General features: G+C 47.1%; 2 protein-coding genes across 4 annotated transcripts; both read left to right on the top strand.

Moving 5' to 3' along the window:
* The first annotated feature begins 778 nt into the window (after positions 1–778).
* On the top strand, positions 779–15,222 carry LOC146333700 (uncharacterized). 3 transcript variants are annotated; one of them, XM_084826056.1, is made up of 5 exons: positions 779–957; positions 5,387–5,606; positions 9,209–9,354; positions 12,530–12,790; positions 15,034–15,222. In XM_084826056.1, exons 1-4 carry the CDS (start codon positions 904–906, stop codon positions 12,776–12,778), a joined length of 669 nt encoding a protein of 222 aa, XP_084682182.1. In that variant the 5' UTR covers positions 779–903; the 3' UTR covers positions 12,779–12,790; positions 15,034–15,222. The 3 variants fall into 3 exon arrangements, with proteins under 3 accessions (XP_084682182.1, XP_084682184.1, XP_084682181.1); XM_084826058.1 differs by lacking the exon at positions 779–957 and adding an exon at positions 4,421–4,959; XM_084826055.1 differs by lacking the exon at positions 779–957 and adding an exon at positions 4,454–4,601.
* Positions 15,223–18,853: 3,631 nt separating this feature from the next.
* LOC146333699 (heat shock protein hsp-16.2-like) lies at positions 18,854–19,463 on the top strand. The gene has a single exon (XM_084825620.1). The coding sequence runs from the start codon at positions 18,854–18,856 to the stop codon at positions 19,397–19,399; it is 546 nt and encodes a 181-aa protein (XP_084681746.1). The 3' UTR covers positions 19,400–19,463.
* Positions 19,464–21,862: the final 2,399 nt, after the last annotated feature.

Raw genomic sequence — 21,862 nt, 5'->3', positions numbered from 1 at the left:
ACACTTACTTTAGAGTAACATCCATTGAGGTCAGTAGGACTTACTTCTGAGTAGAAATTATAGGATTGCACAGTCAATATTTATTAAAACAATGGGGAAAAGTACATTCTTTCAATTTATTTTTTTTTTTAAGGAAAGAGAATGTCTTTGGGTTGGAGGGGAGTAAAGTTTTGGGGTCAATAGGGGGATGTTTAGAAAAGGGGTTGTTTAAGAATGCCTTTATGTATGTGTGTGTGACTTTGTGTGTAGGTATAGATCATATTACTACAGCACGGCTCTCTCCCTTTCCCCGTTTTTCAAAAGAGTTTCTTAGCTGTGATGTCCCCTGTTTTGTATGCAGGCTTGATGGGCTAATTCTATGCATGTTTCCTCAGAAGTAAATCCTTTTGACTTCAAGAAGGCATTGACCTTAAAAGGCGGCCTAGAAATATTTCAAATAAATAGATAAATAAGTAAGTAAGTAAGGCAATGGGCCAAATTGTACAGTAAGTTAATGGAGGGTTGGATTTTGTCCTTCCGGTTATCCCAAAACGTTTCTACTTTGGAGAGTGCTCAAATTATGGTAGAAAAGATATTTGGGGGAGGGGGGATTCATGAAATCCATGACCCCCCCCCCCCAATTTTAGCCCAGTTTTGCCCATAGCCTTCTAAAAACAGCAGCAGCTAATTGGGGGTCAACACAAAAAGTCAGGGAGGTCAGCCACATTAATCCAAATCCAGCATTACTGAAACTGACAGTGGGTTCACACATATACAGGCCTCAGAGTCAGAGCCACCTGCAGTTAAGTGGTTTGAGGATCATGACCACAGTTGCTCAATTTTGGGTGTGAAGCTGGGAGCTGGTTAACTAGGGTTGAAGACACACACCTGGGACAAGCCCTATTTAAGGCTAAGGGCCTGTAAATGCTACTCGACTCAGCTATAATGGTGAAGCCTCAAGGGAATTGGCTTTTTCAGGTATGACAATGGTGGGATGGGATAGAGTAAGGTGCTCTACTAGTCAATAGTGGTGTGGTCAGATAATTTTAGGCTATGGGCTTGGGGGTGGTGGGATGTACTGTTTCAAAATGTGATGAGCCAGTCTGACCTGGTGTGTGTGGGCTTGGAATGGTGCTGCTTTTGGTAAAGGGGAAATAATGCTCTTAAGGTTGCTAATGCTATGCATGCTTAGACAGCAGAAAGTCCTACAACTGGCTGGCTGGGGAATGTTGGGAGCTGTAGGAATGTTTTCTGTCTAAACATGCAGAGGTTTGCACCCTAGAAGATTTAACTGTGCTTAGCCTCAGCGAAAGTTGTAGAGGAGTTTCTCTCTCTCTGTCCTTTGGGCAGTTGGGGTGAAGAAGCAAGCAACAGTTAACACCCCATTTTTGAATATATGAAATCTGGCTTTATCCAGATCAGTTTCCACCCCTAGGTGAAACACACAGGCTCCTTGGTAGGTGGAAAACAGGAGAGAGAAAGTAGAGTGCTTTGTATTAACAAAGTGAGAGATAACTTTGGATGCTTTCCCCAACCTGGAGCCTTCCACATGTATTGGACTACAACTCCCTTCACTCACAGCTAGCACATCTGGTGATGGTGTAGTCCTCTGGCATCCTAATACAGTACCAATTTTTATTTCTTTCTTTGTGGACTCTTCCTCTAGCTCTGCAGAAGCTTGGATGTTTTTCTGAGGTCATGGACTGAAAAAATAGCTCAAAATGGTCTGAGATATCTGCTAAGCAATTCGTTTCCCCCTTGGGTTTCAGGTGAAAACTGTGACTTTCCTCGAACGTTGAAGGCACTTGCAGATCTGGGGAACTACCCCCCTCCCCTCACGTGTAGTCTTTCTCTCTCTCTCAAATTCCAGTTCATGCTGGCATCTACTGAATACCAATTTCTCTCCTGGGAGGTGGTGTTCCCTTCAAACCCAGGTTGAGGGCATCCTCAGTGTATCTATCTGGCTGTCCACCATTAGAAACAGGGCGTTGGGCTTGACCGTTTGGTGCAGCAGGTCTCTTGTGTCATGTAGAGCCCTCAGAACTGCTTTAAAATGAAAGCAACATTCAGATGAGAACTTAGTGGTTAAGATGCTGGATTGCAGACCGGAAGGTCGGCAGGACAGCAGTTCGAGACCCGAGTGCCGTGTGACGGAGTGAGCTCCCGTCTTCAGTCCCAGCTCCTGCCAACCTAGCAAGAAATTGCAAGTAGATAAATAGGTACCGCCTCGGCGGGAAAGGTAACAGCGTTCCGTGCACCTCGGTGTTCAGTCATGCCAGCCACATGACCACGGAAGCGTCTTCGGACAGCACTGGCTCTTCGGCTTAGAAATGGAGATAAGCACCACACCCTAGAGTCGGACACGACTGGTTGGGGACACCTTTACCTTTTTTTTACTGATTTTCATCCGAATCATGGCACGCTGAGCAGGGAGGCTTAAAAATCCCTATCCAGCACACCATGGCAGTGCAAAGGGAGGAGGAGATGTGGCCAGGGGTGTTGCCTGTCAAAGTGCCATAGGCTAGAGAGGGGAAATTTGCAGGGTATATTTGGCTTGTGGCCCAAATTTCCCAATCTCTGTTCTAGTTGGTTACTGGTTAGAGACAGACAGATCTGTCTATTCCAGTTTCTCATTTTTCTGATCTCGGTTTCGCTTTATCCCAAACTTTGCGAATTGTTTTTTTAAAAGTTCTCATAAAAATTCATATGCATTTTTGTGTGGGTTTTTCCAAATACATGCATTTTTGTACACAATTTTAGTTAAAAAAAACACATTTTTGTAAGCACATTTTCCTAATATAATGTTTTTGAATGTTACTTGCACTAATCATTTTTTTAGTATTGCAAGTAATTAGTAATAAAACTACATTTTATATGCATTTTAAATTGGAAGACTCCACTGCAAAATTCAGAGAAGTGCAAATTCTGAAAGATAGCTGAGTTTTGGTTTGCATGTTGGTTCGAAAGTGCAGGATTACTTAAATTAGCCTTAAAATGCCAACTGAATGAATTTCTTTCCCATGCTTAGTTAGAAATCTGAGTGAAGAATTACCTAGTGAGGGTGGAAAAGAACTGGAGATTAATGAAATAATGTATTGCCCAATTTGTTCTGATAATTTACCAGGGCTTTGGTAACTGTCTCCCAGTTGAAGTGAAAAACCTGTACCAATTCCTGTGTTGGGGCATAGTGGTTCTTCCCACCTAGATTCATGGGTGGGTGGACTCTAGATCCTTTAGCCTTTCCCAACATGGTGGCCGCCAGATGTGTTGGACTACAAATCCCATTTGCCCCAGTCAGCATGGCCAGTGGTCAAGAATCATGGCAGTTATAATCCAAAACATCTGGAGGGCACCAAGTTGGAAAGACTGCCTTAGGGTGAAACTCAGTACCACAAGATCTGAAAGCCACTGATATAAATGGGTTGTTAAACAAACACAGCTGGATAAAAGTACTGCTAGTTATCTTCTCTGCTGATGGACTGAGAGCCAAGCTACATGTTATGCTAACCACAGTGTGTTCATAAGGGCAGGGATGTCGGAGAAATCAGTAACATATTCAAATGAGTTCCAGCTTCTAGGAATGAAACCTGGCATTTCTGTGCTGGAGTGGCTTTTTCCAAGTTGTGCGGAGTTGTAGACCTTTAAAACAAAAAAAAACTTTTGGAGGGTTTTGTGCAAGTGAGCATATATGGAAGTGTGCATTAATGAAACACTCGTACGTCCCTCAAAAGATCCAATTCTGTCAATCAGAGCGGACAACAGTACTAAAGACACCTGAGGGTCTGCAAAACACAGACAGAATAGTTTTAACAAAAATCCATACCTCCCTATGCGAGGGTTTGCTTTTTATTTACTCTAGTGTAAGCATGCATGGCCCCAATTTGAATCAGGACCACTGCACACCAGAAGGGGAGGATTAAACCTTCCCCACACTGCCATTTTTTCCTGAAATCCCACCCTCATGGGAAGTTCCAAAAGGAAAAATGTCTCATTGGTGTCAATATAGGCTTATTTTTGCTTTTTTAACCTCCCCCCAGCAGGGGAGTGGGGACATTTTATCCTACCTTCCTGGTTCATAGTTGCCCCAATCTGAATTGGGGCTGTGTCCACTTACACTAGAGTAAATAAAAAGCTAACTCCCGGCTACACACGGTGCAATTGGCGTGAAGTGTAGTTTGCTCTGAGGATGGAGTCTGTGTTCAGGGGCAGTTTGCCTTTGCATACCAAGATTCTAGGGTCATACTTGGAAAGGACTTTGTTCCCTGCTTGTAGGCTTCCCCCAGAAGTATCAAGATGGTCCCTATGGGAAGTATGCCTAGAGGGGACCTCCCTGCCTGGCCTAATCCAGCAGGATCCTGTGTACTGGCATATTTTGGAGTGTAGGCACACATCCTGACGTTGCCCATAGCCACACCCCCAAGGAGAGTCCAGAATTGCAGGCAGCCATATTGATCCATATCAACAAACCAGTTCTAGGAATTTTCATCCCCACTGGGAACAGATCTTTTGTCAAGCTAATGGGTCTTCGCTGCCCCTTCAAGACCCAGCCACCCCAAGATACCTGGCATTACAACAGGGAACAATATATTATCGCTGGGAAAATTGATTTCCTCCCAGTTATTGTGAGGATTGCAGCTAAATTCATTCCTGCTCTGGTACACCAGTGGTCCTGTGTCTTGGAGAGATGAGATTAGGATTTTCAGCTTCCTGCCCTATGTTTGAACGTCGGCTTGGGGAGCTGAAAGGGCTGTAGTTCAAGGATGAGTCCCTGCTTTGCATGCAGTGATGGGATTATATAGTAACGGTGCCTCCTGTTAGAAAGGCAATCAGCAGCAAAAAAACAAAAGGCAAAACAGAATGAGCATTTAACGGTCCCACGTGCTCACAAGGCTATCTTAGAACAATAAAGGAGATTACACCTTTCTTCAGAGAAGGAAAGAAAAAGTTTTACTCCCAAATCTTCTTGCATATACAATGCAGGTGCAGTATAGGGTTTCAAAAGAGTTTGTACAGCCCATTTTGTGTTCCATTACACCGGGGGGGGGCGGGGGGGGGAGAGGGAGAGCACATATGCTCTCAGCAATGGTGGAAGTTGGAGGAGGGGGGAGGAAGGAGAGGAGCAAAAGGAAGAAATCTCAGGAAGCCACATTGTAGGTGATAGCCATCCTAAGGCTAGCTGTGGTCAAAATTCCCATGAACGAACTAAATGCAGCTCTGCCCCCTTCTGCTAACTTGCAAACAAGGCTGTAATATTCTCAACAGGCAGAAAGTCTCAGGTTCAATCCTTGCCCTTTCCAAGTAGGGATAGGGAAGAATCCTGCTTGAAACCCGGGGAAGCCGCAGTGTCAGCACTGGGCTAGAAGGACCAAGGGTCTGACTTTCAAATCTCTTCTCCTGCCCTGCTCAGATCCAGGCCCTTCACAAGCTGTTCTCCTGGGTTCACTTTGTCCTTCCCATGGGGGCCAGGGCCTCGAAAGCACGCCTGGCCCAGTCTGCAGAGAGAGTAATGTGCCACTCCAAGAAGCAGCTGGGAGTGCTGGCCTGCATCCTCTTTGCCTTCATCCCCTCTCGGTTCCAGCGAGTGCTGGGGTATTTTGGCACCATCTGGCAGAATTCTGTCCCAGAAGGTAAGCAAGGGACGGAGCTGCGGTCGGTGTGGCAAAGGAGGTGGCCGCAAAACTGCAGTGGGCCTAAACTAGGTCACTTTCCATGGGAGACTTGTATATGCCTTGTTCACGCTAACAGGGAGGTGGCCGAACTGAGACGGGGCCATCGCTTGGTGGCAAGACTTCTGCTTTTATGTAGACCCATTCATACTCCCCGTCTCCTGTTGGCCCCAATCTCCCAGGAAGAAAAATTATTTAAAAGAGTTTAACAACAACAAAACCCATCTGGAGCTCCCTCCTGAAGGAGGCTATGTTTGCTCCCTCTTTGATGTCACACCGGCAGGCAAAGATTGCATTATTTAAGGAGGCCTTTAACCTGTAGCTGGGTCTGGTGGGTTGGGTGCTGGTTTTAATAATATTTTCCTGTAATTTTTATGCTTTTATTGCATTCCAATGTACTGTTTTAATCCATTTTCATTGGTTCTGTAAGATGCCTGGAGTCCATTTTTTTTTTTTTTGGTACGAAGGCAGGGCACAAATTAAAATAAAATACATACATTGAACCCTAAAAGGGTAAATCTAGCTTGGAAACAAGCTAGATACAGCCTCTTTGGTGCTCCATAGTGCTCTGCACACCTTTTTTTGTTTTTTTTAAAAGTGGGTTTTTTTCCCCTAAATTTTATTCAGGTGTTGGGGCACTGGGGCAGTTGTTTTTGTTGTGATGTTTTAAAGGTGTTTATTTTATACTGCTTTGATACTGTTTTTATATTATATTATATTATATTATATTATATTGTATCGTATGTGTTTTCATGTCAACCACTTGGAAATCTTGGGAAGCACCTTAAATATAATGTTGCCCACGCCTGATGTAGACGCTACCATGTTCAGTTTTGAACATCTCCGGATAAAAACATATCTGGCTCTGCTAATCAAAGGAAGGAATATTGGACTAGATCCAGGGTTCACAACTTGGGGTCTGGAGGCCACATGTACCCCCCCTCAGGAATTGACTGTGATCCCCCAAGGGCGCACTCACCGAATTCCCCATTGCCTGTACTCTCCACTCCCTTCCCCAGAGATCTTCATGGGCCATGCTAGCTGGGGAAGATGGAAGTTCCAGTGCAACACATCTGAAGAGCACCAGTTTGGGGAAAAAGCTACTCAAGCGGCTCTGAGCAGGAGCCCAACCCAGAAGGGCAACAATTCCGGAAAACCCATGCTGATGAGATTTCTCAAAGGTTTTCTCAAAATTGTAAAGATGGGAACAGTAGTGGGTGTCCCACACCCTCAAAGGCAGGTGCCAGAAAAAAATCCCCTTTCCAGTAACTGGGGGGCTGTTGGAGCATGGACTGAAAACAGCCCAGCCGGGCAGGGGCTGCATGTGTGTCTCGCTCATGTCCTGAACCTGAAGTCCCTAGCAAACCCACCTGGTGGTCCTGTAGAACCATTGCAGAACTAGCAGCTGTCAAGTTTGGGGCAGTGTGCCAGACCATGCAAGGCAGTGCACCATGGCTTCAAGAGAGGTCTTGGGGATCTCTCAAATTGGGGAGAGGTAACGAGCTGGGTACCGCAGGGCTCAGTCCTGGGCCCAGTGGTCCTCAACATTTTTATTAATGACTTGAAGAAGGAGATACAGAGAATGCTGATCAGATTTGCAGATGACACAAAATTGGGCGGGATAGCTAATATCTGGGAAGACAGAAACAAAATTCAGAGTGATCTTGATAGACTGGAGCGCTGGGCAGAAAACAACTGCCCAGTTGTTCTGCACCTAGGAAAAAGAAACCAAATGCACAGTTACAAGATGGGGGATGCGTGGCTCAACAACACTACAAGCGAGAAGGATCTTGGAATTGTTGTAGATCACAAGCTGAATATGAGCCAACAATGTGATGTGGCTGCAAAAAAGTCAAATGCCATTTTGGGCTGCATTCATAGAAGCATCGCTTCCAAATCCCGGGAAGTTCTAGTTCCCCTCTACTCAGCACTGGTTAGGCCTCATCTGGAGTACTGTGTCCAGTTCTGGGCACCGCACTTTAAGAAGGATGCAGACAAACTGGAGAGGGTTCAGAAGAGGGCAACAAGGATGATCAGGGGACTGGAAACAAGGCCCTATGAGGAGAGACTGAAAGAACTGGGCATGTTTAGCCTTGAGCAGAGAAGACTGAGGGGAGACAGGATAGCGCTCTTCAAGGACTTGAAAGGTTGTCACAGAGAAGAAGGCCAGCATCTCTTCTTGATCATCCCAGAGTGCAGGACACGGAAGACTGGGCTCAAGTGACAGGAAGCCAGATTCCGGCTGAACATCAGGAGAAACTTCCCAACTGTTAGAGCAATACAACAATGGAACTGATTCCCTAGGGAGGCAGTGGGCTCTCCCATGCTGGAGGTCTTCAAGATGAGGCTGGACAGCCATTTGTCAGGGATGCTCTGACTTAGATTCCTGCATTGAGCAGGGGGTTGGACTCGATGGCCTTGTAGGCCCCTTCCAACCCTACTATTCTGTGATTCTATTTCTTTTTGGGTGGCCATGTAGCCTACTCTTTGAAGGGCTGCCTGGCCCAAGTCTGACTTTAAAACTCAAGAACCCGAAGAATAGGTCCTGAATGTACTGACCCACCAGTAGCAGCAGCTGGACTGCAGTAGCCTGAGCAGGTATACAGCTCACCTGGTCACAGTCTCTCCCCCCACACACACACACACATCCCAGGAGAGGTGTTGCATTTCTAATTAAATAGCTTCTATCTATACAAACTAATATCTGCCAATCTGCATCTGTGTTTTTTTTTCTGGTGCATAAGTGGCCACGCTATTTGACACAAGATGTCTGAGCAAAGAACATGGATAAAAGACCTGATGTTTGTATGCCCCCGTGCCCCAAAACAAAGTTTTGGGGCTACCCCATTATATCCCCTGCATTACAGGCTCTCCTCTTGGAGAAGCGTCACAGTCCTTATTTCTAAATTTGCATCTGTGCATATTATGAATGAGCACAGACGTTTTATGCAACTCTTTCCTCTTTCTTGGGTGGATTGTGTCTCTGGGGGTGTAAAAAAAAAACAAGTTGGAAGGTTCCAGGCCCCAATCCATGGCTGGTGGGCTGCACTGCACCAGTCCCCTCAAGGTGTGGCAAAGAAGCAAATCTGCCTCTTTGGAGCAGTGCTGGCTCGAGCTCTGGGCAAGACACCCTCTTGGGTGAGCCTCCCTTCTCACTGCCATGGCCACCAGCTGTTCTTGCACCTCCTCTCTCCTCATGACACCCACTTGCTTCCTTGGCAGGCAGAGAGCCAGTGAGCAAGGGGCCGTGGCATCTCCTGCTCCTCCTTCTCACTACCACCATTGTCTGGGCCAGCAAGAGAGAGGCAGGTGACAGGCAGGTTGCCGTGATAAAGAGGAGGAGCGAGTTCTTATCAGTGGGCTTCCGCTGAGGTGTGGGCCCTCACCAGGGGCCCGACCATGCTGGCCCTGCTCTGGAGAGCAGCTTCTGCTATCTGCTGGCTGGCTGAGTCTTTACCTCTCCAGCTTCACTTCTGCTGGATATGAACTTTTGTTCCTCTTGTTGACAGGTGCACAAGCTGCCGCCATGTTCAGCAGATAGTTTTTTATTCCTCCTTCTGCAGAGAATCTAAGGACACCAGTTCACCAGTCTGGCGAAGTGAGGACAAGGGAACAGGATGACCTTGCTTTGGAGGAGCATGAAGACTGGGTGGAAGCCCTCCAGAATGAGCTCTCTGATGACAACGATCCTGAGGTCCCATTGTATGAGGTACTGTTGGACTGGGAGCCGGGGGATCCAGGTTCTAGTCCCCACTCGGCCATGGAAGCTCACTGGGTGACTTTGGGCCAGTCACACACTCTCAGCCCAACTCACCTCACAGGGTTGTTGTTGTGAGGATAAAATGGAGAGGAGGAGGATGATGTCAGCCGTGTTGGGTTCCTTGCAAGAGGAAAAAAGGCGGGGTATAAATGCAATAAATAAGTAAATAAATAAAGGTAGGCTTTCTCTGAACACGGAAGCTCCATTGATAAAATATGTTTTTTTAAACATAAGCTACAAACTTAAGTGCTTTTCCACCACCACCCCCTTCAAAGCCCTGTATGGCAAGTCAACAAAATACAGAAAAAGGGAACCACGAAATAAAAGTCGTAAGAGTTGGAAGGTATCCTGGAGATCATCTAGTCCAACCCCTGTTCAATGCAGGACCTGCAGTGCAGGGTGCAGCTACAGCTTCCTTGGCAAAAGGCTGCTCAGCCTCTGCTTAAATACCTCCAGCAAAAGAGCCCCACCCCCAAGGCATCCTGTTCCACTGCTGAACAATTCTTGCCATGAGGAAGGTTCTCCTAATGTTTATCCGAAATCCACTTCCCTGCCATTTCTATCCATCAGTTCCAATTCTGTCCTCATCAGCATCAGAGAACAATGCTGCTCCCTCTAAAGACAGCGATCCTTTCTCCCGATATCTCCTCCATGAATTTATCTCATCCCTTTTGAAAGGTCCTGGCCACCCCCTCTTCTTGGCAGCAGTGACCAACCCTGGTGAGAGCTGTGTTCAAATCCCTACTCATCCATGAAGCTCAGTGGGTGACCTTGGGCCTGTTGCCCTCTCTCATCCTTGCCTGCCTTGAAGGGCTGTTTTGAGGATAAAATGTGGGAGCGGCCATGCATGCTGCCTTAAGCTCCTGGGTGAGGGGTCGATCTAAATATTATTGATGTGTGGTTAGGATCAAATGCTGCTGGGATATTCTAGCTCTGGAGGATAAAGAGAACGACGAGGTGGTGATCTTGAAGGAACTCCCACTGCAGGTTAGAAAGGAGCAGGGGGCTATTTGTCTCCATTTGCCAAGGCAGCGCGGGTGGAGAAACACCCCACCCCCCTTTAAACCTCAGATCAAGTCTGTGGGCCAAATCCTCACTGCTTTTGCTGTCAGCCTCACCCACCATGGGAATATGGCCCCTGAGCAGGGCCAGCCCTACTGTTGGGCAAAGTGTGGCAACTGCCTCAGGCAGCAGAGCTTGGGGGCCGCAGGGGCAGCCTCTCAGCTGTTCCTCGTGACCTCTCCAGCTGTTCCCATGTTGGAGAATAGAGCTGCATATGCAACACGACCTGTTCTGGGCCCCTTAAACTAGCCCTGCTGCCTCCGCTGTGGCAGAGTGCTTTATCCCATCGCCAAATCGGCTTCAGCGGCTAGGCCAGGCAGTTCCTGTCCATGTACTGTGACGGGACCTCCATTTTGTTATTCGCCTCAGGCAGCAAAATGTCTTGGGCCAGCCCTGCCCCTAGGAACTTCTCCGAAATTAAATTTAGCCCTCAGGCTGAAAGAGGTTCCCTGTCCCTACCTTAGAAACACAGTGGTTGCCTCGGTGATAACAAAGGGCACTCTGCATACCCCCAGAGGCTCTCTTCAGGTTCAACCAGTGTCAGAGAGACAGCCCCTTATGGGTTAGGCTTGTGTTTTCAGGGCCAATATCCAGTTTAAGTTGGTGTCAGGGAATCAACAGGCTTATTGTAACTATTGGGGGGGGTACATATTTGTGGGTGTCCGGCTGAGTAGAGGCCACAGACCTTGCAGCGTGGGGAGAGAAGGGATTTAGGAGAGCTCCTTTTCCTTCAAAAGACAATTGTGGGAAAGGTTTGCCGAAACAGAGTATCACATACTCTCCATGTCTCCTCATCCCTGTGTGTTCTTGCTGTGTTTGTTTGTTTACATTTCTATACCCTCCCCATAACCAAAGCTCTCTGGGCAGTTCACAAAGATTAAAAACCATTAAAATACATTATATAAAGGGTAAAATCATTTATTTACAAACAGACGGCACTTGGTTTCCAGCCCCCTTGTTTTCCTGACCACTCTCACCCTCCTATTTGCTCAAAAATATCCCTGTTCCTCAGTGAAATTACCTCTATGAGTAGGGATGTAGGAAAACTTTTTATGTTCACAAATCACGAGAACATGCCCAGTTTGCAACCCTAAACGTGAGCAGGAGAATGGGTTTTCCAAAAATGTTTGCAAGTTCCTGAACATGTGTTCATGCTCAAACATTGTGCATTTAAAAAAAATACACATTTCTTTAAAGTTCACGTTTTCACGCTTTTATCTATGAGGTGGGGGAAGTATGCACTTCTGGAAAATATGCGCAGAAATATGCATTTCCCCGTTCGAAATGCGCACTTTCCCTGTTGGTACAAAATGAATGAAGATCGCAAATGAATACAGTAAACACATCAAATGGATGTTTGGAGAATCTGGGCCAGTGTGGACATTGCTTGTTCACCCATCCCTGTCTATGACTCAGGATAACTCTTCTTGCACCTACAGTGAACTCTTGTCCAGGAAAGGTTCTGCCACAATAAATTCGTTGGTATTTATGGTGCCACAATACCCACCACAAAAAAAAATGTTCAGATGTATCCAATGTAAGCAAGCTCTCTAGCCTAGCCTTGCCAACCTGGTGTCCTCTAGCTGTGCTGGACTACAACTCCTAGCATCCCCCAGCCAGCGATGGCAGGCTGGGGATGCTGGGAGCTGTAGTCCAATACATCTGGAGGACAGGAGGTTGGGCAAGGTTGCTTTAAGCAACTGGGACAGCGTGACATCGAAAGGTACGCTAGACCTGAGCAGTGGGGCAAGGAGGTGGTACTGTAATGGCTGGACTTTTGAATCCACGTCCAGGGGCCCTACTGTAATGGCTGGACTTTTGAATCCACGTCCAGGGGCCCTACCCAACAGGAGGGCCCCCTTCAGCACAGCAGGACTGGCTTACTTCAAAATGTAGTAATACACATGACCATCTAAAGTGTGGCGGGACGTGAGCAAATTAAGTCCAGGGTCTAAAATGATCCAACTACAACGTGCAGGAGTTGACTTGCTTTGGAAATGTTGAATACATGCGCAGAGGGACTTGTAACATCTGCTGTAGTACATGCAGCTTCTTTTTGCAGGAGGGTCTGAATGGAGAATATGTGCATGCATCGGGGCCCTCCAGAAGTGTGCCCCACGAAGGGAGCCTCCTGTGGTTGTGTAGCTCCGAGGATGACACTGAGGACTCCGGGTGGTGGTTTCTGAAGGACTCCAGCAGCGAGAGCTCGTTCTCAGATAGCTTTACCAAGAGTACCCTGAGAAGTTATAAACCTTTGGCCAGGCGCATCCGGGGCACTAACAGCTCTTCTAGCAGCCCTTCCACTTGGTGAACGTGAGCAATGGTAAGGAGTCTGTACAAGCAGGCGGTACATTTTTGGAATACTGTTGGAGGTTATGGGAGTAGGGGGAGATACTGCCAATAAAATGGGGGGCTTTTACTCAAGCTGACCCTCTTGGGCTGCCTGCTCCTCAGTCCAAAAGTGTGGGGGCGAGGGAAGCTGCAGCAGCTCTGGTGAGAGAGATTGGTGCTCCGCACATGCTCTGCAATGCTGCCCGAAGCATTTCACTCTGCTTTCAGCATAGCCAAAGATGGGAGGCAGTATGGCTAAACACGCAGGGCTTTCAAATGGGCAGGCAGCCTTTCAACCTGAAAGCGGAATTCAGTTTTGGTGATGCTCTCGGTTGGAGGTGGGGGGCTGGTGGGTGAGAGAAGCTGAAGGCAAAAGTGGCAGGGCAGGGCCAAAATGGCCAGCATATTTTAGCTTCAAGCTCTCACTGCTGGTAACTAAGCCTTAGTTACTGAGAGAGGCATTTCAAGCTTTTAGAATTAGGGAGGGGAAACTGTGCAGAAGCTGGGAGACCACCAAATGCCGAGGGTGAGGCCAGGAGATGGGGGGTGTCGCCATTTGGGGGAACCTGGAGGGCCAGAATTGGCCCGAGGTTCAGCAACCCTGCTTTAAAAGGAGGAAGGTCTGAGGTTGAAGTGGAGCGGATGGACACAAGAGAGAGGGTGGTTTCACACTGTGCAGGGACAGGGCTGTAGCAAAAGAGCCTAACCCAGTATCCACAGGGCTCATGGGGCAAGGAGACAGCAATGGGACTATTCTCCAGCAGAAGAACAGGACCGCAGCTCGGTGGGGGAGAACCCACTTCAAACGCAAAGTCTCCCAGGTTCAGTTCCTGACTTCTCCAGTTCAACAGGGTCTCTGGTAGCAAAGCTGGAAGGCCATGGCCACTGAGAGCAGACCATACGGGACCAATATGGTCTAATCTCTCTCTCTCTCTCTCTTTCTCTCTCTAAGGCTGCCCTATTGGGAGGTGGAATAGCAATGCCATGTGTTGTCACCAAAAAAGTGCACAAAGGCTTGATATGGTGGTCAGGTCCCCCTTCTAGTGCTGGGCTAGCCATATAACCTTTGCTAGCCAGGTGGCCATGGAGGTGATGCATGCATTACTCAGAGCCAGGCGGTAGTATTCTGGACTGCACTATTTTAGGATGTGTGTGTGGAGTGGAAGGAATCATGCTTTTGGAATGCTTCATGCCGTCATTGCTTGTGCATAATGTAGCATCTTCTCTCTCTTGCACTCCAGGTACTAGAATTTGGGGGTCATCTTCAAACCCTGTGAGATGCTGAACTGGAAGGACCATTGGTCTGATCCAGCACAGCTGCTTTTAATATAGCACTGTCCCTGAGGTGCTAGCTTATTAAATGCAGGGAGCTCTTCTAATGCATGGGGGGAAACCCAAAAGTACCACCAACTCTTTAACTTAGGTCTCTTACTACTAGTATGTGAGCCTTTGGAGAGACAGTTTGGCCTTTTAGAATGGGGAAGAAACTGTACCAATGCTGGAAGACCACCCAAAGATGGCCGGTTGGGAGAAAGGGGGGACAAGAAAAGAGGTTTAGCTATTTAGGGAATCCCATAGGGTTGGACCTCCAGGTGGTCCATATTTGGCCCCCAAGACTGAATTCTTGCACCCCTGCTCTAGACAAATCAGAATCCAGGTCTCATCTCCTAACTAACAGGAAACACACAGTGCACTGTTTTTTCTTATGCCAGTGGAGGCTGGTGGCTCCAATTTCAGTGGGGCTGTAAATCCATTCTGGGTTTCAGTCAGAACCTGCCATAACTCTACAGGAGCTATCCAAGGTGCTGGACCAAGGATTTACAGCCTCACCGAAATTGGAGCCACCAGCCTCCACTGTCTTGTGCATTCCATCCCACATTTCCGTTTTAAGAGGAGAGCCCCCACTCCCAGAAATGGTGAGGCCTTTCTATGGCCCATGTTCCATTCTGGGCATCACAACCTCCCTGTTACAGGCCAACGAGCCACAGTAGCGATTCACCACATTCTCTGGCAGAGAGGATGGTCTTTCCCGTTCTCTGCTGGTGAAGGCCCTTAACTGGAGACGGAAGGGAATCTGGGACATTCTGCACACAAATCATGTGCCACTGAGTCACAGCTGCACACTCGGAATACTTCAGGCTCCTTTCTCCCCGCCTCCCTGCCCCGCCGCTGCTTTTAAACCTCTGAGGTTTACCATAACGAATGAAGCCACCTGTCATTTTCTCTCCTTTCTAGAATGACTAGGATACTTGACGATGACTTTCCAGGCTGAGATGTGACGAAAGAGGAACGCTGCTTTGTACTGGGGCAGTTCTCTTCTCTTCCCCCCCTCCCCCCACCCCTGTTTTGCCCTTTGAATACTGTGTCATAAAAAAATGTCTGTCATTTTGAAATTTGCAATAAACCCTTCTTTTTCATACTGGTATTCAGTATCTTGCCTGTGTCTTTCCCCAAACCTGTTTTACAGTGCTGTGGCCCAGAAAATCAGTTCAATGCATCTCTGACTGCTTGGCTCTTGGGTGTGCTGCTCTTCCTCCGAGGGGTAGCCCTGCAAGGTAGGCTAGATGCAAAGGGATCTAGCCAAAGCCCACCAGTCAGCTACAGAGCTGGTGTGGGGATTCATGCCTGGGTTTCCATGGTCTGCATCAGGGCTGGGCAACTTTGGTGTGTCCAGAGACCAATTTCCCAGGGCTGCACCCCTCCCTACTGCCGAAATCACTGCTGTGCTGTCAATTTTGCTGCACCATGGTGGCGAAAGATGTGCGCTTTTCCTTTAAAGCAAGCTGCTGCTTTTTTTTTGCTGCTGCTGCACTGCTGAATTTCAGCGGCTGCAAAAAGGGCCACGTATCGCCCACCCCTGGTCTACATCTAACACTCTAGCACAGTTAAAACAATTATTTGTTGTTAGCACAATATATGGTGTGGGCCACAAAGTGAGGTAGGATCTGTGCTGGAGACCCTTTTGTTTGTGAGGCACCACTGTGCCTGAGGGCTTTTTTTTTCTGGTTAGTTTTTAACCAGTTGCTGGAGAACTCAGAAGAGTTTGAAAGCGTGTGTGTATTTTATTGTTTGGGTTTATAGTGCAGTTGGGAGTTGTAATCCCAAAACTTCTGGAAGCACCAGGGGCTGTTTTGGAGGAGCTGGACCGGCTCTTGCGATCTCCTGCGCAGCACTTCTCCGTGACTTGGAAGGAATGAACTTGACAGGTGTTGCGGAAACTCCTTAGAGGAATTCATGCTTTTGAGAGGGAGAGGGATCTAGGTGATTCATGGCCGGCTGTGTCAACATCTATTTGAAGAATGCTGGATGCTTGGCGTAACTCACCCTGCATCCTACACGCATGCTACAAATGCTCCGTAACCCATCACCTACGCAAGTGAATATATATATTCACTGAGCTATGAACTACAGTTACGCTTGACATCCCATCTTTGCTATGACTTCACCTGGTACCTCAAGGCAATTCTTTTATTATTTATTTATTATATTTCTATACCGCCCCATAGCCGAAGCTCTCTGAGCGATTTACAAAAATTAAAACATTAAAATACAATATACAAAGTTAAAAAACCATTTATATAAAAACATATGGACAATATATACAACAACATAAAACAACTTTGAACTAAAAACAATTAAAAAAAATCCAACTATAAAACACAGCTTAAAACAACACTGCTTAAAACAGTATACAAAAGTCACAGAAGTTTATAAAATACTTTAAAAGTGTTTCATTACTGTTTTAACTAAATAACAAAGTCCTTGTTCTCTGGGATGCAGTTTGGAATAACAGTATCTAAGTCAGCTTTCCCCAGTCTGGTGCCCTCCAGATGTGTTGGACTACAGTTCCCATTATCCACACCCTGGTTAAGTTAACAAATAAAACATCAAGGAAAGAAAATTGGCACAACTGGAAGGTTTTCTTTTCAGAAAGCTGAAAGGTATTGCACCCATTTATTTGGGTACCTGTATAAAACAGTGATTCAACCACTCAGTGGTTGAGTGTGGGTTATTTGTTGAACCATGGATTAGCATGTTGTCTGAACCCAGGACATTTTCTGCAGGGTGGCTTGTTAATCATGCAGTGTGACTTATTTTTCTCAAACAAGCCACCTTGAGAACCGATGGTTTGTTGATGGTTAACCAGCCACACTGAAGCTGCCTGTTGCGTCTCTGTGTGAGACACTGGTCTGGTTTTACCTCCTTCAACTCCACCTTCTCTGGGGATGAGCAATTATGCTGTCTCACTCTCTAGCTGTGACTAGATTATCAAAACACTTCCAAAGCAGAGGTACAGGCAGATTACCAACTGTCAGAGGGGGCTCCCCACTCTGTCCCAGTCTCTGGTCTGGCTTTGCCTCCTTCTAACGACCCTTCCTCTGCAGGCTGGTAATTCTAGTGCACATCTGCATTAGGTGTGATTGTATCATTTGATGACTCTTGATGCAGCGATGCAGCATTACCACCTGCCCTCGGAGGAAGGTGCTCATTTACCCCTGCATGAGTTAGCTCCAGCCTTGTCCCCTGCCAGTGGGGAAGTGCATTGAGATCACTGATTCATGCCAAACCACAGGGGAGTGAGCAGGCACCGTTAATCCTTGCTTTTCACACTTTAAAACAGGGGTGGGGGACCTGTGACCCTCCACATGCTGTTGGACTACAGCTCCCATAATCCCTGACCATTGTCCAAGCTGGCTGGGGCTGATAGGAGTTAGAGTCCAACAGCACTTGGTCGACCACAAGTTTCTTTTCTTTCTTTGGTGTATAGGTTGTGAGAATTAAACCTCCCTCCAACTTAACTCAAGGGGCGGGGAGAACCACTTAAAGTTTTGGAAACGCCCAATTGTTTCTGAAATCTAAGCTGGTGAGAGCCCTGCTGGATCAGACCCAAGGTTCATCTAGTCCAGCATTCTGTTTGCACAGTGGCTAACCAGCTGTTTACATTAAACCCAGAAGCAGGACATGAGTGTGACAGCACCCTCTTGCCCATGTTCCCCAGCAACTGGTATACATAGGCACACTGCGTCTGATACTGGAGATAGCCCAGAGCCATCAGGACTAGTAGCCACTGATCGCCTTCTCCTCCAGGAATTTGTCTAACCCCCTTTTAAAGCCATCCAAGTTGGTGGCCATCACCACATCTTGTTTTAGCGAATACCATAGCTTAATATGCGCTGTGAAAAGAAGTCCTTCCTCTTGTCCTGAATCTCACACCATTCAGCTTCATGGGATGACCCCAGTTCTAGTATTATGAGAGAATGAGAAAAATGCCTCCCTCTCCACTTTCTCCACACCATGCATAGTTTTGTACAGCTCTCTCATGTCTGCCCTCGCTCTCCTTTTCTCTCTCTGCATCAGCTGGTTCCTGCCAGAGTTGTTTAAAAAAAAAAAGCATGTTTCTAGTCCTTAAGCTAGAAGTGAATTCTATAATTTGTACGCTGCCCTGAGATCTTAATGATATAGGGTGGGATATAAATGTTTTAAATACATACATACATACGTACATAATTTAAAAATGCACTGTGTGAAAAAGTCCTTCCTCTTGCACCAATCAGCTTTATGTATGACCCCACTGCATTTTAGTATTATGACACAGGGAGGAGAATCTCCTGTTGGAATGATCTTCCTTGGAGTGCATTCAAGTCTCAGCTTGAGTGACGTGACCTGGTTGTTTACCAGCAGCAGCTGTCCCCGTCTAGGGGTTGCATGGCCCCGTATTCTATTTTGGTTTGAATGAGGGCCAAAGGCCATCCTAATTATAAACCAGCCACGGGCCAAAGCACTTAGAGCAGAGGTGGATGTTGTGGGACTGTTGTCTCATTGGGCCCATTTGGGTGACTGAGTAACCGTAACGAGGTGTCTTTGCTCTGAGCTAAACACATCTTTCGACGGGGGAGCATCAAGGCGAAAATATTCCAAGAAGGCAGGGACATGAATAAAAGGCAGACAATTTCCAGAGGCGCAGAACACAGCCAGTCTCAGCATACAGAGACAGGACGCACCAGTCTTGGCTGTCAAGAAGAGAACCACTAGGCTTTCCTGACCCGAGACGGAGATGTTGTGCCGACTGCATCTCGCCGCACCCCGGACTCCCCTGCGAAACACCCGGGCTTTGTGGCCAAGAGCCGGTTCATTTTTTGATGAACTAGAACGAGAGATGGATTCTTTGTGGGACCTCCTGGGCGGCAACTGGCGGCCCGTGGCCAGCAGTGGTACAAGCAGCCGTGAGACCGTCCGCAGCTCCGAGACGGCGAACTCTGGGGCCACGTTTGCGGTGACTCAAGATATGGCTGGGTTTGACCCCCGGGAACTGGTGGTGAAGCTGATCGGGGAGAAAGTGGTACTGACAGGCAAGAAGGCCACACAGACCCCCGATGGCCCCTTCCGTTACGAGCTCTTCCGGAGGGAGTGGGATGTGCCAGAGAGTGTCGACCGTGAGCGTCTGAGCTGCTTCATCTCCAGTGAGGGACAGCTGCGCATTGAAGCACCAGCATCGGAACCTGCCACAAGGACAGTGCCCATTGCAGTCAACGGTGCGGGAAACGGTGCCCAGGCAGAACAGGAATCTACGTTCACAGAAAACAGCCGAGCCCGAGGTTGAAAGCAAGACCGAATTCAAGAGACTCTTAAAAACCCCCAACAAAGCCAAATTTTGCTTCAAACTATTGACAAATGTGTTCTGCTAATAAATATTTTAAATACAGCCTTTTTTGCTCTGGTGGATAGTCAATTGGCAGATTGTAGGTACAGGGGTTTATCTCCTAGGCCTTCCAGTTGCCGGTCAGAACAATTTGGGTTGCTAGATTTAGAGGGGGTGTTAAGAAGTGGGTTTCATATTGAGCTAAAGGTGGGTACTGGGTTTAACAAGATTGAAGATGGACTATTGTGTGTCAGGGGCAGGCAGAATGCAGACTGGGGTCTTTGAGATGATGTGGGTGATTTGCACTTCTCACACCTACTGGTTTAACAACAGTCAAATTGCCATTTAAAAATAATAATTCTCTGCCACAGCGGGCCTTCTGGTAATTGTTTCATTCTCTCAGCTTCAGTCTTCCTCACCTGTAAAATGGGGCTATTAATGGGTTGAATCTGAGCAGGTCTTTGTGCAGCTCTTTAAAGAACTGAGTCCAAATTCCTTATCTGTAGCAACTCAGATGTAGATTTGTGCTTGACTACATAAGCCATCCTGGCATCTGGCCCAGGGCAGGGGGTGGGGTGGGGTGAGGCAGGCAGGCAGAAACGGCTCCAGCCCCACTTTGCACCTGGCTTCAGTTGGTGGCTCTCACAGTTGTAGTTTGGGTAAATCCCCCAAACCCAAAATCTGGCAACTCCAAATGGCCAGCTTTGCTTGGTGTAGTAACTCTTCAGATTTTACAGCAGGAGTGTTGAACCTCAGGTCACAACTGGGCCCTTTGGGATTTCTCAGGCGGCCCCTCTCCTGGCCCCACCTTCTTTCCCCTGATCACCCATTGTTTGGTGGTTTTCCGGCTTTTGTGCAGTTTTTCCTCCACTCTAAAAGGTTGAAATGCCTCTCTTAAAGCTTAGTGGCCAGCAGTAAGAGCTGGAAGCTAAAATATGCTGGCATTTATTTCATTTATTTATTTTTGGTTTTTTAGCCCTGCCCTTTTTGCCTTTGGCCCCTTTGGAAAACCTTGAGAATTACTGAGTGAAATAAATTTGCGGGCATGAAGATGCTCCTTCCCAACACACATCTGTCAAAAAAGTATTTTTAGCTGTGTGTGAATATTTGGAACTTCTTACAAGACAGCTTGAGGCTACCTGAAAGTCCACCTTCTCCCGTACGAGCCTGCCTGAGTTTTAAGATCTTTGGTGGTGGCCTTTCCCTCACTCCCACTGCCATCAGAGGCAAGTCTGATGGAGACATGAGACAGGGTCTTCTTGGCGGCTGCTCCCAGCCTTTCGAACTCCCTGCTGAGGGAAGCTAGGTTGGCTCCCTCTCTGTTGTCCTTCTGCCAGGAGGCAATCCTTTTTATTCAAACAGGCCCTTGGCATATAAGCTGGTCTATTGCTGAAGGGTTTTTTTTAATTGGTTGGCTGCTGTTTATCTCTTTTATCGTTATGTTTTTAATTTATTCATCTTTATGTGATGTTTTAATCAAGGTTCGGTTTTTAAACCTGGATTTTTTTCAGCACCATTTTTGGGCAGAAAGTCTGGATATCAAATAAATAATTAAAATAAGGGGATGGCTTTGGAAAGGAGTAGATAAATTCATGCAAGAAAACTCTTGCCAACAGCTACATATACCGTAGCGAAATGGAGCCTCCATGTCCAGAGGACTTTACCTTGGAATGCCAGCTGCCAGAGACATGGAACAGGGGCAGATGGTTGACTTCATGTTGTTGACATTGCACTGAATTAGAGACAGAATGTGGAATTTAGCAGCTCTTGGTTCTGATCCAGCAAGCCTCCTACATTCAGGACCAAAAAATCAAAGTGCCTTTTTTCTTGTACTCCTTAAGTGGGTGGCTACTAAGGAGAGAGCCTTTTGAGCTGTAGCACCCCAGTTGTGTAATGCCCTCCCCAGAGAGACTCACCTGGAGCCTACCTTATAGTCCTTTCGGCACATTTTTTTAAATTTTCCCAGGCTTTTTAGCCCTTTAGTTTAAAAAACAGGGTTAGTGTGTTTTTAGATATTTGCACTGCTGCGTTTAGAATCATAGAATCATAGGGTTGGAAGGGGCCTACAAGACCATCAAGTCCAACCCCCTGCTCAATGCAGGTATCCAAGTCAGAGCATCCCTATAGAATCATAGAATAGTAGGGTTGGAAGGGGCCTGCAAGGCCATCTAGTCCAACCCCTTGCTCAGTGCAGGAAGCCTGATTCCCAGGCGGTCTCCCATCCAAATACTAACCAGGGCTGACCCTGCTTAGCTTCCGAGATCAGACAAGATCAGGCACATCCTGGTTACTGCTTTGGTTTGAGTCTGTTTTAAACGGATGGTTTTATATTACATTTTATTGTCTTACTGTATTTTATGGCTTTAGGCTTTGTCTCAGAGACCGCCTAGAGAGCTTTGGCTAATGGGTGGTATAGAAATATAA

Source organism: Heloderma suspectum, chromosome Z (assembly GCF_057233095.1).
Source record: "Heloderma suspectum isolate Gila_16-S chromosome Z, 16-S_ref, whole genome shotgun sequence".
In the NCBI taxonomy this organism is placed as follows: Eukaryota; Metazoa; Chordata; class Lepidosauria; order Squamata; family Helodermatidae; genus Heloderma; species Heloderma suspectum.
The sequence above is the reverse complement of the archived record's forward strand: the minus strand, read 5'-3'. Positions and strand labels throughout refer to the sequence as shown.

What these genes read in the sequence shown, in the direction of transcription:
- LOC146333700 (XM_084826055.1), top strand. Translation starts at nt 4,497, where the DNA reads ATGGGTCTTCGCTGCCCCTTCAAGACCCAGCCACCCCAAGATACCTGG. An exon ending in TTGATTTCCTCCCAGTTATT is followed by an intron (nt 4,602 to 5,386) that starts GTGAGGATTGCA and finishes TGCCCTGCTCAG; the next exon opens with ATCCAGGCCCTTCACAAGCT. An exon ending in CTGAGGTCCCATTGTATGAG is followed by an intron (nt 9,355 to 12,529) that starts GTACTGTTGGAC and finishes TTCTTTTTGCAG; the next exon opens with GAGGGTCTGAATGGAGAATA.
- LOC146333699 (XM_084825620.1), top strand. Translation starts at nt 18,854, where the DNA reads ATGTTGTGCCGACTGCATCTCGCCGCACCCCGGACTCCCCTGCGAAAC.